This window comes from Durio zibethinus, chromosome 6 (assembly GCF_047325235.1).
Source record: "Durio zibethinus cultivar Kanyao isolate XHJ-2024 chromosome 6, ASM4732523v1, whole genome shotgun sequence".
NCBI lineage: Eukaryota > Viridiplantae > Streptophyta > Magnoliopsida > Malvales > Malvaceae > Durio > Durio zibethinus.
Genome location: NC_143167.1, coordinates 1,752,978 through 1,770,623, shown reverse-complemented (window position 1 = coordinate 1,770,623; position 17,646 = coordinate 1,752,978). Strand labels below are relative to the sequence as shown.

At 35.2% G+C, this 17,646-nt stretch overlaps 3 protein-coding genes and 1 pseudogene across 4 annotated transcripts; 2 read left to right on the top strand and 2 right to left on the bottom strand.

Moving 5' to 3' along the window:
- The first annotated feature begins 243 nt into the window (after window positions 1-243).
- Window positions 244-2,548, top strand: LOC111284214 (triosephosphate isomerase, cytosolic-like). Its single transcript, XM_089761749.1, has 9 exons — window positions 244-356; window positions 512-587; window positions 670-788; window positions 896-979; window positions 1,080-1,212; window positions 1,426-1,520; window positions 1,797-1,875; window positions 2,196-2,278; window positions 2,400-2,548. The coding sequence occupies exons 1-9, from the start codon at window positions 318-320 to the stop codon at window positions 2,445-2,447; spliced, it is 756 nt and encodes a 251-aa protein (XP_089617875.1). The 5' UTR covers window positions 244-317; the 3' UTR covers window positions 2,448-2,548.
- A 2,339-nt stretch (window positions 2,549-4,887) lies between these two features.
- On the top strand, window positions 4,888-9,062 carry LOC111286705 (putative serine/threonine-protein kinase PBL9). The gene is made up of 7 exons (XM_089761746.1): window positions 4,888-5,664; window positions 5,948-6,026; window positions 6,863-7,188; window positions 7,498-7,633; window positions 7,729-7,871; window positions 7,988-8,111; window positions 8,310-9,062. The coding sequence occupies exons 2-7, from the start codon at window positions 5,978-5,980 to the stop codon at window positions 8,744-8,746; spliced, it is 1,215 nt and encodes a 404-aa protein (XP_089617872.1). The 5' UTR covers window positions 4,888-5,664; window positions 5,948-5,977; the 3' UTR covers window positions 8,747-9,062.
- Window positions 9,063-9,994: 932 nt separating this feature from the next.
- LOC111286704 (serine/threonine-protein kinase PCRK1-like) lies at window positions 9,995-12,695 on the bottom strand. Of its 2 annotated transcripts, none has more exons than XM_022876842.2 (4): window positions 11,938-12,695; window positions 11,394-11,660; window positions 11,095-11,217; window positions 9,995-10,888 (listed from the first exon to the last, which is right to left on the bottom strand). In XM_022876842.2, the coding sequence occupies exons 1-4, from the start codon at window positions 12,352-12,354 to the stop codon at window positions 10,322-10,324; spliced, it is 1,374 nt and encodes a 457-aa protein (XP_022732577.2). In that variant the 5' UTR covers window positions 12,355-12,695; the 3' UTR covers window positions 9,995-10,321. The 2 variants fall into 2 exon arrangements, with proteins under 2 accessions (XP_022732577.2, XP_089617871.1); XM_089761745.1 differs by having other exon boundaries at window positions 11,394-11,667; window positions 11,938-12,690.
- Window positions 12,696-16,923: 4,228 nt separating this feature from the next.
- Window positions 16,924-17,634, bottom strand: LOC111286690 (flowering-promoting factor 1 pseudogene; annotated as a pseudogene).
- Between the last annotated feature and the right edge of the window lie 12 nt (window positions 17,635-17,646).

The following is a 17,646-nucleotide window of genomic DNA, read 5'->3' as shown; positions in this document are numbered from 1 at the left end:
CACTGTCTGTGGGTAATTTGGAAAAATTTTCAATTGCCAAATTTCTATGATTTCATACAACTTTCTCATTTATAGAAAAAAAAAAGTTTACGAGAAGAAAATAGGAATTGTAATTACAAAATTATTAAAATAATAAAAATGGCATTTTAATGATTACATCAAAACTTTCGCTCCACTCACATATCCGCAGTATAGAAACCACGGTGACGGCCCGCAGTTATTTCGTCAAACTCTTATTATAGTGAGCTCTTTAAGCTTTGGATTTCTTGTTTGTCTCCTTATTCTCCTTTTCATCACAAAAAAAAAATATTTTTTTCATGGCTCGCAAATTCTTCGTCGGCGGCAACTGGAAATGCGTATGGTCAAAATCAACCGATCTATGTTTTTGCAGTGATATATGTTTTTTAATCATTTTATTTTGTAAAAATATTTAGCTGATCGGTAATTGTAACATATATTTATAAATAAATTATATTAACCCAAATGATTTTGAGGTTTAAGATTCTTGCAGAATGGGACAACTGAGGAGGTAAAGAAGATTGTTACCACATTGAATGAAGCTGAAGTTCCTTCTGAGGATGTTGTGGGTTAGTTTTTTTTTTTTTTTTTTGGGTCCAAAATTTAAATTTACTTTGAAGATTTACCAAGTTAAGGTTTATGTTGTGGCAGAGGTTGTTGTGAGCCCTCCTTTTGTGTTTCTTACGCTTGTGAAAAGTCTGTTGCGGTTTGATTTCCATGTTGCTGCTCAGAACTGTTGGGTTCGCAAAGGTGGTGCTTTTACTGGAGAAGTTAGGTATGGTTTTATCACCTGCTTTGTTTTCACAGCTCTCAATTTGGATCTGATTGATATCGTCTGCTTATTGGCGGTTAACTTCCTGTTCTTCTCTTTGAACAGTGCCGAATGCTTGTTAATCTGGGCATTCCATGGGTTATTATTGGTCACTCTGAAAGAAGGGCTCTCTTGAATGAGTCCAATGAAGTAAGTAATACGATTAGGCTCCTGTTATTGTTGACGAATTTGAGGTCCTGTTTTTGTTGTTGTTGTTGTTGTTGTCTATTCTGAATGCATGTCTCTGCAGTTTGTTGGAGACAAAGTAGCGTACGCACTTCCTCAGGGCCTGAAAGTGATTGCTTGCATTGGAGAGACTCTTGAACAGCGAGAATCAGGCTCTACCATGACTGTCGTTGCTGCACAAACCAAAGCAATTGCTGGTATTTTCTTTTAAAATATAAAAAACCAAAGCAATTATTTGTTTTTCAGATGTATGTTACCAACTTACCATAGGTTCAATGTTTTCCGTGTTTAAAGTTTATGATTGTTTACTTGTGGTCTCTATAGGTATTTATTGAACCACATTGGAATGGAGTTTTGCTTTTTTTTTCTTTTTTGGTGTGCCTTGTTTAACTGTTATTGGTTTTTTGCAGATAAAGTACCAGATTGGGATAATGTTGTTTTGGCTTATGAACCTGTTTGGGCCATTGGTACAGGGAAGGTTGCAACCCCCGCTCAGGCTCAGGAAGTAAGTTTGAGTTTTATGCATATATCATTTGTCATTTGATATTGCATTTCATGTATTTTAATAGCTTTGTCCTCCCATGAATGTTGACTGCTATGATATAACTGTTTTAGGGCAATTTGTCCTTGTGAATTTCAAAATCATGCATCCAAGCTTGTGTTTGTGTCTAAGCTGTTGCTTTTAGCTTGTGTTTGTGTCTAAGCTGTTGCTTTTAACTTGTCCCTACAGAAATCATATCCTCTTTTATTTTACTTACAAATACGTGATTGTATGTTCCAGGTTCATTGTGAGTTGAGGAAATGGCTTCATGACAATGTTGGTGCTGAAGTTGCTGCATCGACTAGAATTATATATGGAGGTATTTTTCTTTATTCCTTTACTATTGATCCTATTCAAGTGCTTTTAAGAAAATTTAACATAATCTTTGTTAGCATGTAAACATGTGGTTGACCTGTGGTTGGTAGCGGCTGCTCCGAAAGTCTAGAATCCGGATGCATCCATCCCGTCTGAACTAAATAGATTTAACTATTCATATTGGATTCTTCTATCCAAGTATGCCATTCTAAACAATTAAACTATAACTTTGCTTGACCTATCTGAAAACTTTCAGTTTCAACTTTCAATCCTAGGTAGAGTATTGCTAAATGAGGCCTGGCATCCGTTGCCAATTAAATGTAGGTTCTGTAAATGGAGCAAACTGCAAGGAATTGGCTGCACAACCAGATGTGGATGGCTTTTTGGTCGGTGGAGCTTCTCTGAAGGTTAGCAATTTTCTTTCTTTTTCCATGTGCCACGGTTGATTCATTCATTTGATGCCTCGTCTTCAGCTTGTGTACCGCTTAGTTTAACTTTCACCTTTTGTTTTTACTTTTCCTCAATCAGCCTGAGTCCGTTGATATCATCAAGTCTGCCACCGTGAAAAAGAACTGAAGTTCAGGAACAGCCTTCTGGGAAACTTAATTTTGTAGTTGTGATCTTTCTTTAGAACCTGGTGTCAGATTTTTCTGAGTGTAATAAGCCAAATTTAAATTTGTTTTTGTCGTTTTGAGGCATAGATCCTCAATTTGGACTTCCAATGGATTTATCTTCACATTTCGATTACTGCTTCATGTTTTTATCATAAACGAGTTTAGAAATATGAATAAATCAGAAATTTGAGGTGTTCTTGGGTTGAGCCGGGCTATATATATATATATATATATATATATATATATATATATATATATATTTGTTTAAGTTAGATTTATGTTTGGTATTAATAGCATATTTGATCTAGTTCAATATTTTAAATTTCAAAATTTTTTCAAATCAAATTCAAATTTTTAACAAATAAACTTCAAGTTTACTTGTTAAAGTTAATTTATATAATAAAAAATTAAAAAATATAAAAATAAAAATTTACATATATTTATTTATATAATTATAATATTTTAATTATAATTTTATTTGTATCGAGTTAAGTTTGAATTTTAATTTTATTTCAAAATTCAATTCAAAATCTAAACGTGCTTACCAAGGTTTTTTTTAAATTTTAATTTTTTGTTCAAATTTTCTTGGGTGCATGTTGGGGGTGGGGTTTGATTGATAATTCCATCCTTAAATAGGTTTACTAATATAGTAATGGTCCAAAGAAAAATTCCTCGGGGTGCTTTCATATCATGGTCTCAAATCTACAAATATAGTAAGTATATGCCTGGTCAGATGCTGTAAAATTCCTCTGATTTTGACATAATTATATTATTAGTACGTAAAAAGAGTTACCCAATCACTGATTAAGTGGTCAAGTCTTCATTATCTGCAAAATAAATCAAGTAATTATACCATTAATTAACCGCTCTTCTTCGTCCACCACCAAATATATTGCTGATCCTCTGCCCTACTGCAAGTAGTTGGTGGGATGTCTTGATTTAAACATATAAACTAAATGAACTACTTTTGTCAATGAAATCAGCCTTTTAGACTTAATACCTCCAGTGGGCCGAGGATTAAAGTTGTTTGATTTCTTTTTGTTCATTATGTCAAAAGATTGTCGCCAATTCTTCCAACTCTTATGCTTTTCCATTAAAATGGGTTAGTTGATTTGATTTTAATTTATTTTTTAATCATAAATTTCAGAGTTTAAAAACAAAACCAAGTAAAATAATCATATTCACATGGAATATAGAGTAGTAGTTCATTTTAGGCTTTTAAGCACCTTTGCCAAGTGCCCCGTCAAGGCGCCAATCTCGTTTGTTTGTTCGATAGCCGACAAAATTGTCACCTATTTGACATTTGCCTCAACTCCCCCACTTTTTTTTTGCACTAGATTACTCATTATTAATATGTTAATTATAATTTTGATCAAGTAATAAGAAGTTAATAATTTTTTAAAAAAGGTTAATTATTTAAAGTGGGTTTTCAATCCTTAAATTATATTGGCCAAAATTTTTTAATAAACTCCACTTAAAAATTATATATTAATGAACTAAAAAATTCTCCTTAATTTTTAAACAATGATATATAAATAAAAAAATTTCCAAAATGTCAAAAAAAAAAAAAGCTTTTAATTTTTAACTCCTAATTCCTAATCGCTAAACCAAGTTTCTGGAAGCTGTCCATGGAACTGGCTCGCGACTCAGCAGCTAAAGAGTAAAGCCCCTTGGAAACCGAGACTTGCTAAGCATGCATGGGGGCCAGTACATGTGGACTGTGACGTTGAAAGGGTCGCACGTAGGATCAAAAGGTCAAAATACTCTGAATACGTCATAGCTAAGATTCCTGGGTCCGTAACAAAAAGGGATCCAATGATTATGGTGATGAAATCGGACGGTTTTGATCTGCTTTGATTTGGGCGCTAATGCAAGCAATACAAAAGATCATACGTCATTCCGTTCGGGGTGCAAATTGGGCTTAAATCGAACTGTGAAAGCTGTTTGGTTAGGTGCGTATCACGGACATGTTTGGTTTCCAACATTTGCAAAGTCCCCGAAAAAGGAAGCCATCAGCCCCTCATTTTGTCTTTCTTTTGGCTTTTGTCATATATTTAATTTCTTCATTGATCGATTTTTAAAGCCGCTTTTTTTACATGAATTTAATACTTTAAAATTTTGATTGGCATAATATTTTATAAAGATGAACCTTAATGGATAAAAGAAACAGTTATCCTTAATCATTCAAGTTGGGAAAATGTGAAGTTTTCTAGTACTATTACTTGCAGGAATCACAACATCAAATGAAATTTAAGGTTTTGTCTCAACCTGTTGTCTGTTTCCCAAGTTATGAATATTCAAACAATAGGGCAAAACAAAATCTTTCAATTTTGTCACAATTAAAAGTATCCAAAGCTCTGAACTTTCCAGGCAAGTAAAGCTGTTAAGTCACTATCTGAAGTGTTCATCATTTAAGTTGTAGTAATAAAGAGAAGAAGTAGATATAATGGTTTCCCTGGAGTTTCCAGGAATCAACCTATATACCATGGAATACAAAAGTGTACCCCTACCTCCTGATCCATGGGAGCCATGGAAAACTGCTTTGCTCCTTCCATCAAGATTCATGGCCATGGGCGGTCTAAAAATCAAAAGCCAAAATTCCAACTTGAAAATGTAGGGCCTTGGCTAATTGCCCCTGAAAGGACCATTATTATCCATTAAAGCAAAAAAAAGCATTTTTTCCGTCATTTTTCAATAGATTATGTACTTGACACTGTCATTCGTTGAAAGTTACACGGATAGAAAAAGCCAGCTATGAAAGAAAGCTTTTGGAGAGAAGCTAAGCCACCATCATAAAAGAATCCAACGGCTGATAAAATATGAAGATGCTGTGCAAGGCTTATCTTCTATGACTTGACTCTTAACAGTTAAAGAGATAGAGAGAGAGAGAACTATAAAACGCTAGGCTTAAAAGGTGGGTACACCAGCCCGCCATTAATGCAATTCTTCCCACCTTCCTCTAAAAGTCTATCTCTTTCTGTCTCTCTTCTTTTGCGACCATCATCATTATTCACTTACTAGTTGGCCGGTTGCCATTACTAATCAAGAAACATTCAAGCTATTGGTACAACCTGGTCAACTCCTCTCTCTCGAAACCTTTTTCTTTTAGGTCCTTACGTCCTTTCTGCTGAGGTTACTCTGATTCTGTGTTGGGTTGGGTTGGTTTACAGAGAACAAAGGTGGGCTGTTTTTCTCTTCTTTTTTGGTTGTTAAGCTTTTTGAGTGTTCTTTTCTAGTTTTCTTTATCTTCTTTTTCATTTTCTTTGGAGTGCTTCAGTTTTTGGTTTCAACTTTTAAATACAACAACTTGATGTTGTAATGAAAAGTGGTCGGTTTGGGATGGTTTATTTGATAGACAGGACAAGGTTTGGTTTTAAAACGTAGATCTGTCTCTTTTTATTGTTGAATTCTGGTTTTTTATAAGCAAAAGATTCATTTTTGTTTGTGTTTTATGATCTACAGAAGAAGAGGGGAAGAGGGTGGTTTGATTTGATGGGGATTTGCTTAAGTACCAGAATTAATGAGAGCCCCAGTAACACAGGTACCTGGATTTTCTAAACAGCCTTTTATTTTTCTCTTTTCTTGTGCATCATACTCATATTTAGTTGATTTTCTTTTAGTTGCTCTGGACTTCAGATTGTCTTATAAGTACTTGGTGTTTTCCTTTCCATTCTCTTGGTGGGTTTCCTTTTTTGTTTGTTTCCCATTTGGGTTCCTTTCTAGGTTTATCGAGGTGTTGGGAGTGGGGGTATTCTGGTTTGGTTGAACTTTCAAGCTGCAAATTAGAAAACTTTAGGATACAGTAAAAATTTCCATAATTGCCTTTGGATTTCTTTCTGGTGTGCAAAAGATGAGAATGAAGGCTGAATCCCCCACCCCTCTGTTTGGCACTATTACCTCAATAAACAACCAAACTGATATTATGTGACTTTATGTCTTTTCTAATCATTGGGTAGAGGTTGGCTTTGATTTATTTTGTCATCATTGAAACTGAATAAAAATCTTACAAACTTTCACTTATTTCTATCTCACCCTTGCTTCTCTGTTAGTCTTCTTCCCAACCAAGCAGCTATTTTGTCTTTGTCTGGCTTGCTTTGGGATCCTGAGAATGTCGCCATTGTGGATTGTTGTTAAATATATAGTTAATTCGCCTTGGAGCTATATTCTCTAGTTTGAAATGCGGTTAATTAAAATTTGTTATTTGTGAGCATAGGGCGATAGTGAAAATCTTTCCTGGTTACATAATTTTGGTTCTTGTAACATTTTTGTTTGAATTGAAATATTAGAAGATTGAATTTGATGGGGCACCAGGAATCGTAATTCTAAAATGGAATATGTCAATTAATTAATGCATGCATTACATCTTCATGCATACAGGGCTAAGTTCAAAGTATGTTAGCAGCGATGGGAAAGATACGAGCAGTACAAGCAGCAAAGGCTCATCATTTTCAGCCCCTATGACACCTCGGAGTGAGGTTGAGATCTTACAGTCCCCTAATCTGAAAAGTTTCAGTTTTGCTGATCTCAAAATGGCTACAAGGAATTTTCGTCCGGATAGTTTGCTAGGAGAAGGTGGTTTTGGCTCGGTGTTTAAGGGGTGGATTGATGAAAATTCATTTACTGCTGCCAAGCCTGGAGCTGGCATAGTTATTGCTGTGAAAAGGCTTAACCAGGAAGGATTCCAAGGTCACAAAGAGTGGTTGGTGAGTCCATGTTGACCTCATCATTCTTCTTACGTATGGAGCATACAAATGGTTTTGCATTTCATAATCACATTTATTAGGTGGAGGAAATATTAAGCTTAAAGTTTAAATTATGGTTGTGTTGACAGCCAATTTTTTGAAGTTTACTCAATATATTCTGGGATTGAACTTGGTTGCTTAAGATGTTTATTTGGGAAGCTGACTGATTTATTTTTATCATTTTGGCCTTCCTTATGGTTAAAAATTTTTAAATGATGTTTCAAGATCAAAGTGTAGAGATTCACTCACGGTCTTTGTTCAATCTTATAGGCAGAGGTGAATTATCTGGGACAGCTTTATCATCCTCACCTTGTGAAATTGATTGGATATTGCTTGGAGGATGAACACCGTCTGTTGGTGTATGAATTCATGCCTCGTGGGACTTTGGAGAATCATTTATTCAGGAGTAAGTTCTTTCTGCCTGCCACTTGGTTTCATTGAACACAATTTTGTTTAAATGCCATTTTTTGTTAACTGTAACATTTAAATTATCTGTACCAGGAGGTTCTTATTTCCAGCCTCTTTCTTGGAGCCTTCGCTTGAAGGTTGCTCTTGATGCTGCAAAGGGGCTTGCCTTTCTTCACAGTGCTGAAACAAAAGTGATATATCGAGACTTCAAGACTTCCAACATCTTGCTTGATTCAGTATGTGACTTGTTAAGCCATCATTCTTTGCACTTCTTTACATTGTTTAATTTGATAATTTCTGAGAAACTTTCACTGACTTGTCGGAGAATCTTTTTCTTGTGATGTCATTAAAGAACTACAATGCAAAGCTTTCTGATTTTGGGTTGGCCAAAGATGGGCCAACAGGTGATAAGAGCCATGTTTCTACCAGGGTCATTGGGACCTATGGATATGCTGCTCCAGAGTATCTAGCCACAGGTACTTATTGACATAATTTTGAAGTGCTCCATTTAGTTTGCTTGACTCACTTTCGTCAACTTTAGACCTTTGGAGTCAAGACTTTTGTGGTGCTTCTGTTATTTATTCGTTTACTCATTGCATATATATCTGGGCAACACAGGTTGTAGTGGATGTAATTTTCTACTTGTAATTATTCCACTTTTTCTCCAACTGTAGGTCATCTAACTGCCAGGAGTGATGTCTATAGTTTTGGAGTTGTGCTGCTAGAGATGTTAACTGGCCGTAGAGCTGTTGACAAGAATCGACCGTCTGGAGAACGTAATCTGGTGGAATGGGCCAAACCTTGCCTGGCCAACAAACGTAAAATGTACCGCATCCTAGATAACCGCCTTGAAGGCCAGTATTCAATGGAAGGAGCCTATAAGGCTGCTACCCTTGCTTTGCGATGCCTGTCCACAGATGCCAAATTCAGACCAAGCATGAATGAGGTTGTAACAGCATTGGAGCAGCTCCAGGATTCCAGTGAATCTGGAAGCAATCAGAACAATAATAGCAGCACACCCCGGATAGGTAGGCGAAGTTCTGGTGAAGCTAGTGATGGAAGGAGTACTGTTGCATACCCTCGGCCATCCGCTTCCCTTCTTTATGCCTGAGAATGGAACAAAGGCACACGACAAAAGCTGCTTTCCTTCTAACTATATTCAGGTGGCTTCATAACAATCTCTGGAACTCAGGCATTCACTTTTTTATGCTCTGCGACTGTATAGTTCTTGTTTTAGCTAATGTACTTAAAACCAATCTTCGCGACAAGTTCAGACCCACAAGGGGAATGTGCGCAATGCTGTATTTCTTTTGAGATTACAGTGTTTGTAGTAAAGGGTGTAATTGCTTTTCTATGACCACAGTCAGGTCTTGCTTTTCCAGCTAGTACAGTGAGTTTTATCATCATATTGTTTTAATTTTTTTTCAGGTGAATCTGTCAAATTTTCCTTTACATGCACTGGTTTTTGATGTGTTGATTGTCTTTTGAGGATGACAACTGAGAATTTGAATGGTAGAGGCTGCATGATTTGGCTGGAACCTATTTGAATGGTAGATATGTCAATTGGGACCGCAAGCTCAAAAGTAGTCCAAAAAAGGATGTGTGTGTGTATATATATATAAGATCCCTTTTTCTGGAATGGAAGGTGAAGCTTAGGACATGGATAAACTAGAAATGGGTTTTAGTCCAAAGAGTCTTTTCATCTTTTCACCATTAAAGTAGGGGCGTTTTCAGGCTTCCACATCTTTCCGATATAAAGTCTATAAAAAATGTCAGCAGCACTAAAGTTGACGGCTTACTTCAAAGAATCCACGTTCTAGACCCGGCATCAGAGCAGAGAAAGGCTAACAGAAGATGCTGGAGTATGGGAGGAGATACAATCACGAAGAATCTGCTTCATTCTCCAGGTGTTTTGTCTATCTGTACTGTGTAATATTCAAATCAGAGTCCCGGAATAATCAAATTCTCTCTTGATCATCTATTTCTTCAGAGAAAATTCCTTGGGTACGGAGGGCTTAGATTGTTACCGAAAGGACAATTCCATTTGCAACCGACACAGCCCTACTTGCCGCTGTGCCCGAAAACCCAGTCAAAAATGGAGTGGTTGGATATTTTAATTCAGCGGACAAGATTGGCATTCAATTGGCTTGTAAGTTAAGACTGTTAGTCGTTTTAGGTATTTTGTTGGACTTAATGGTCTTATCAATTCAAGCAAATGTAGGAGAGATATTCATGTACAATATCACCTTCTTCACAACGATGATGCAGAAGGCAAGGCATTTTCCCCATTTCCGTCCTCCAGAAATACCCCATCCAAGTCAATCAACAACCTCAGGAACCCTTGGGAGGAAACTAGAAATGGAGCTGGAAACCAATTAAAATAGATGGCCATCAATGGCCACTGGAAAAAAATACATATCGTGGGTAAAGAAAATATAAAACATGTACTTAATGCTTCACACCGTGAAGGAATAGCTTGCATTAACCACAGATGCAGCTTTCCTTGCAAACTATATTTACAACTACTTTTGAACAAAAATGAATTGGAGAGAAAGAAATTCTCCTCCAAATGTTCAAGAACTGAAACGTATCTATATTCATGCTATGTATTTGATTAAGGAAATGCATTCATTGACCAGTGCGAGGGACATATCTATTTCTTTCCTGGTCACAAGCTGAAAGCTCGTTACCAAGTCTTCACCAGCCCAGGTGTCCAGTTTCTCCAATCCAACTTCCCAACCGATCTGTTTCTTAAGCTAATTATCTCTCTGAAATCAAAAACCTTCTTCAGGTAATTGTGCCCTTGCTTAGTAGACTCGAACTCAGTCTCTACTGCACTTTCTTCCTTTACATCTTCAGTTTCATTGACAGATTCAGACACACCTTCATCTTGAGATGAAGTCTCACTAATAATATTACCTAGCATCTCAACTACTTCACTCATTTTAGGGCGGGACTTTGGGTTTTTCATTAGACATTTGTTTGCTAGGGAAGCTAGTTTCTGAGCTGATTTGATGCAATATTGCCCTTCAAGGCGGGGATCTACAATAAGGTGAAATTTCTTTGAATCTGACACATAAGGTCTCACCCATTCCAGGAGCTTCTGCTCACTACGAGGTAGATTTCTTTCCAGTGCTCGCCTTCCTGTGATGAGCTCATATAGAACCACCCCAAAGCTCCAAACATCACTCTTAGCAGTTAGCTTGCCAGTTTGCACATACTCAGGGGCAGCATATCCTACTGTGCCCACAACCTTATAAAGATTTTTGAAACAGCAAAAGGGAAACAATGATTTGTTAGTAACAGCTAGATTCCATGTATCCCACTTAAAAGACATCTCAGCCTGATAGTTTACTATTGCAATAACTAAATTTCCAAGGTATAAGCTATTAAATCTATATCATGACACCCCAAAATAACATTATGCTTGAATGGCTTAGACAAAGGTGATTAACTTACTGCTGTTGAAACATGGCCAAATCCTTCAGCAGGTCCTTGCCTCGCCAATCCAAAGTCTGAGAGCTTTGCATTAAAGTCCTCATCTAGTAGAATATTTGATGTTTTAAAATCTCGAAATATTAGCTGCACAAATTATAAAGTACATCAAAATCATGAAGAGAAGCACTGAATTCGCATAGTTAACAGTAAAAATAGAAAGAATAGAAAAGCAAAATTTCAAGTAAAAACAGGCATTATCAAACTAATGCAGATGATATATGCACGAAAATGGTTTCATTTTTGTCTTCAAAACAGTATACCTGAAAATCCATTTCTTCATGCAGGTAAGCCAAGCCCCGGGCGGCGTCTTGAGCAATTTTGAATCTTGTCACCCAAGGCAATGGCAACGGCAATGGCATCCGAGCCAAGAGGTGATCCTCCAAGCTTTTGTTACGCATAAGCTCATAGACCAGAAGTCTCTGAATCCCTCTCTCATCATCCTCCGCACAATATCCCACCAAACTTACAAGATTCGGGTGCTTAACTACACCCAAAAAGTTCACTTCATTGATCCATTCCTTATGCCCCTGAATACTAGCAAACCAAAAGCATCCAAATCCCGTAAGGTCTTAATTACAAACAAATACAACTATGATTCATAATTTCATAATCCAACTTTTTCTAACGTTATTACAAATTTTAATGATTTGCCATTCCTGAATCAGTACTACAACATTATACAGATCAAAAGTAAGATTAAACTTCTCATCAGTACAATTACTATACATCAAAAACGTTAAACTTGTCAAACAGATAGGTAAAAAGACGTAAAGTAGGAAAATCAGAGGGGAAAAGGGACTATGCCTGGAAACCGTGACGATTGAGCTGTTTGATGGCGACATCCAACTTTAAATCACGACCGTCGTTAGTTTCATCGGGAACCTTAACAACACCTCGGTAAACGCACCCGAACCCTCCTTCACCAATCAAAAGAGCTCTACTGAAGCCGCGGGTAGCAGATTTCAGCTCCGCGAATGTGAACACCCGCAGATCGTTAGCTCGACGCTGAGTCAGAAACTCGCAGAAACTCACCGCCGAGTAGTCTGAGGCAAAGTCCCTAGTCGACTCGGAGTCGAACTCGGAACGATGCGTGTCGAAAATGCTTGATGCCACGCTTAACGACCTCGTCCAAGTCACCTTTGATGACGCCCTCGAAACGGCGGCGCCGCCATCGTCTCCCCCACTTCGCCTGTCCCCGTTAGTAAAATGAAAACACTTCATAACTATACGAAACGCAGAGTTTCAAAAAGCAGAGAGAAGAAAAAAAAAATAAAGCCTTTGGGGTCAAATGGGAGGAGCGGGAGGAGACGAGTAGATAACTAACTCAGATTTGTTAATAAAAAATCATTTTTTTCTTTCTTAGCTTGTTTTTTAATGTTAAAGTTTGAAACTTTTGGCTTGGTTTGGGAGCCTTGTTAAGGAAGTTGTCGTTTTGCCATAGAATAATTTTTAAAAAAAAGGGAAGAGATCACGAGGGCGATGGCAGAGAGGGTGGGGAGGAGAGATGCTGAGAACTGTAAGAATCGGACAGGACGAAAGGGAAAGGTCCCATTGAGGTTGGTTAGTTGAAGGGGTTTGATTGGAATTTTATAGTGTTGTTGTCGGACTTGGAAATGGATTATATTTTTTTTATTAAATAATCTTTTTTCCCTTTGTTGTACACTTGTATTTGTGTTTTTGTTATTACAAAAATTATAGCACAAACAATTATTAGTTTTTTTTTTTTTTTCAAACATCAAGATTTTGTTCAAATCTTTTGATTTATGATTCGATTTTAAATTCAAAACTCTCAATTATAAATTTGATTTCAGTGTCATTAAACAAACAACCTATTAGCATTTAGAGATTGAAAGTTAAAATAGTGTTCACTTATTTCATAAATTTTTACTAATTATAATTATCAAAATATAAGAGGTCAAATCCGTCAAAATTTATCCTTTTATCTCTTGATTTAATGATTAAAGAGATCTTATGAAAATATACAAATTTTAATTTTGAGTCAAAATATTTTCTTTCCTTTTAATTAAGGTTACGCCTTCCTCTGAAAAAAGAAAAAAAATAATCCATTAAAATCTTGATATGCTAAAGCTTGTTTGTTTCACGCAAAATTATTTTTAAAAAGTTATTTTTATATTTTTAAGTATTTATTTGATAAAAATTTAATTGATCAACAAAAAATAATTTACAAATCAATGAAAAATAAGATCATGTTTCTAAAAATTATCTTATAAAATAAAAAAAGATATTTTAAAAAAAAATTATTTATAAGTAAAATTATTTATCAATACTTTTAAGTATAAATTTACTAATAAATAATATTATATTCATAAATAAATAATATTATATTACAATATTTTAATAAATAATATTATATGAATAGATAATATATTATTAATACAATAATACATTAATAAATAATATTGATTAATAAAAATGTGCTCACGTGTCAAAATATTATTGATTATTTTTTATAATGTTAACTTTTCATTAATAGAATTAACGTGTGAGATAAAATGTTTAATAAAAATAAAATTTGGATATTTAATAGTGATATTTTGATACATATTAAATCATGAAAAATTATATAGTTTTAAAAGCTAAATCATACATTAACACTTTTTTATTTTTTTAAAAGAAGTTCCTTTAATTTAATTTTCTCTTTTTAATAATAAAAAAATTATCTTGACTCGATATTCCACCAAAATTTGACTTATTCGTCCCTACTCCAATGATAATAAAAGCTGCCGTAACATCCAAAATTGACTCACTTCAATATATATATATATATATATATATATAAAGAGTATGCCACATCATTTCATTAAATATGTTTCCATTAAGTTTTGTTTTATAGGGAGCACAAAAAGAAAAAATGATATAATTTTTTTTTTATTTTTTACCTCTTAATTTAGTAATTAAAAGATTTAAAAAAAAATATGTGAGCGTTGATTCTAATCTCACCATCTTCCCTTTTTTTTTGTATTGACGTTTGTCCTTATTTGAACAAAAAAATTTTTTTTTTTCAATTCAATGACTAGTTCTTTATAATCACAATATTTGTTATTTTCTAACTTATTTTTGAATTAAAAATTTTTATTATTCATTTTTTTTATCAATTTAATTATAAATATTCATTCAATTGATTTAACGACAAATATATATGTTTAAAAAATTAGGCTTGAAATTCTTCTTTCTCAAATAAAAAAATTAAAAAAAAATTTTTTTTGGGCCTGTGAGTCACACTTGATTGAGATTTGTGAAAATGATTAGAATGGAAAACAACTCCGTAAGCAACAATAATGTGTGCAATGGGACCCACATTTAAAGCAAAAATTATTCGGTCTTCCCTCGGAAACAAGCAAAGCTCATTTCTTCAGATTTACCATGAAAATGTGTTGTGCTCCACAAAAAAAGTTCCATCCAAATTCATCAATTCTAATTATTATTATAATAATAACACTATCATAATTATTATTATGACTACTTGGGTTTTAAAATACCATAATCCTCAAAGATGTCAATCCATTTCAATGTTTATTATGTGGTTTCTGCTTATATTAATGGATAGTGAAATTCACCTTAACAAAACAAAGACCATGAACCATGTGATTTATAAATTAAACAGTTCTCAGACCATGTATTTGGAATTTTTTTTATTTTTATAAAAAAAATTAAGAATGAATAAATTATTTAATTCTCATATCAAAATAAAAAATGTGATATTCGATGATTTAAAATAAATTATTATAAATTATATGTTCAAGATAATTTTAATAAATTATTATTATTAAAATTTAAATTCAAACTTCTTTTATTAAAAATGATGAATTTTAATTAATTAAGTCAATAAACATTTGGTAGTTGAAATTAGCCGACAACTGCTCCAAGGAAAGGGAATCACTGAAATTGGCTCTTGAGCTGTGTATAATGGAAGCCCTTTACATCCTAGAAGGCTAGCTTGAACCAACCTTGTTCATTGCAATTTGAAACAACATGCATCATGCGAAAGCGTGTGCCACGGATCGGTGAGACTGCATGTTAATTGCAATGATGATAAAGGCCCAAAGGGTGCTCATCACGGCGAGGGGAGGTTCAAAAAAAAAAGGACAAAGAGTAACAAACAGAATCTGAACGTAGAGGCATAGTAGGAAGAAGATTGGGAGCTCCTGTTTGCAGCATGCATGAGCAGTTCAGCTCTGAAATTATAGCCTCTAGCTTCACAGGTCAAGGTTGACAAAGACAGAGATAGAAAGAAAGAGGATTGCCTAATATTTATAAATATATTAGTTATCACATATATGTACGACGTTGCAGCAGCCACAGCACTCTGAAAACTTCATGAGCCGATTGTTATGTCAAATCAAAAGTTGCTGTGTACTGTTCACATTTTTCAACCCTCTTTTGATCGTATTCCCTCTTCTGGATGCAATCATTTTTTTTTTTTACCTGAGGTCTACCACACTGGCGCTTTGTTTGACTGCCCTTTGAGTCTCTGACCAATTCTCAAGTTTTGGTTCCGAATTAATAACACCTTTGGCCAAAGCAATATACAGTTAATTATCTGGAATTGAACGTTGTTGGAGATGATTAAGTTTTGAATTAATGATAACAGTTTCATTGTTTCCATCACCCCTTTGGCCAAATCCTGTGATGGAGAATGGTCCGCAGAGGTTTAAATATCCAACAAAATATAATGCTCGAAACCCATTTTTTCCTCCATTTTTTTTTCCTTTTTTGGTAAGGTAAAGGTATAAATGCACGTAAGTTTTTCTTTTTTGTAATTATTTTCCTCCAAATGAAGTTTCTTCTAATCATGAATAGAGAATGAACTATCCTTTGGTTTTACCCTGTTACCAGTTAACCAAATTGCCATGCCTGAGGCCTTCTTGCATCATGACAACATTAAATTGAAGATGAATAATTGTTTTACCCTTAGCTGGCTCGTGAACATTCAAAGTTGGATAGCAGTCCAGGAAGATATGACCCCCCCTGCCCCCCTCACCCTGAAAATCTACATTGACCTATTCGTCTAGAGCCGCAATAGTTATCTGATCTCTGGGTGGTACATAGTACAAGCACGTGACCTGTTTCGAGCAGTAAGGAGATCACTATATATTACAGGATCTGCAATGAAAGCTCAGCTTTTAGACTCTCTTTATCTACTAGCTAGCTGTCAATAAATCAATTGGAAAAGCTTCCTTCCCTGATTCCAAACAAGAAAGATTTTGATTAATTTCTCTCATTCTTATGCAATTTTTTAACAAGAGGATCCAACAGGGATCGAAACCCATTAATTTTAGGTCTAGTTGTTCATGAACAAATTAATCATAAACTGCGATTGTCATCCTATTAATTTGCACAAAAAGTTACTTTAGAAGGAAAATTTGGAGACCTAATTACATCTGCTATATATATATATAATTGATCATTCTTGAGTACTGTCGAGCGTTGACCAGTTATACTGTTAGACCATTGATCTCAGTCGTATAGAGTTACAGGGACTGAATCAGTAATTAAAGATACTAATTAATCACAGCAGTAGTGCAGTACCCATCACATTCACATGCATGCAATATCAAACAAAAACCATATATGCACACAGAGAAAAGTGAGCTTTGTTACACAAAAAGAAAATTAGAAAAACAGAAGGCAAATCGAAATGAGAAAGCAGAAGGAATCAGATCAAAGAAAGTTTGAACAAACAACAACATTACGCAAAACTAGAACCAAGCATCAGTCGTTCAAACCACTTAACATGAACAACTTTTTAATTTGTTCAAAGTTCTCATCTCATTGGAATCGGACCTATTATCTAGAGATCATATATACCTTGAGGCACATGGCACTAGATTCAGCATACTAAAACAGTTAAGAAAGAACCAACATCCCTCTTTTTCTACTTTTTCTTTTTCTTTTTATCCTTAAACGTAACTAGGAATCTCTTACAGATGGATTCTAGCAGTCGGCTATTCTTTAACTATTTCGCTGCACAAATCACTTTGTCCAGGCTATGGGGTCTGTTGAATAACCAAACATCGATGTTTCTGTATACTTTGCGTTTGAACTTTGATGTCGTGGACCAATCACAATGTCATGTCACTGAGGGGTCACGTACTTCAAAGAAAGAGCGGTTCTTGACGACAATGTCGTACATATGTAAGGACCTGAGGTTGGCGAAATTCTTTGGGAGGGAAATGAGGTGAGCTGAGTTTTCTGATTTGTGGAATTGGAGAAGGTCTGGTTGGCTGGAGTTGTTGTAGCGAGTCCAACCAATCTCAGCCAGACGCTGCTCGAGTTCGGAGTAGGAGCGGATCACTTGGTTGGTTGGGAGGTAGACTAGGAGCCGAGGTCGAGCCCCTGGTGCGGTAGATGTACCTGGATAAGTTGGATGCTTTTCCTCAAAGGATTCTCTGGTTGGATTGGATATCAAGCGAGCCACACCATTCTTGTCAAATATCCACACACCGGACATTGTACGCCTCGCACACTCGGAGAGACAACTTAGCGAGAGAT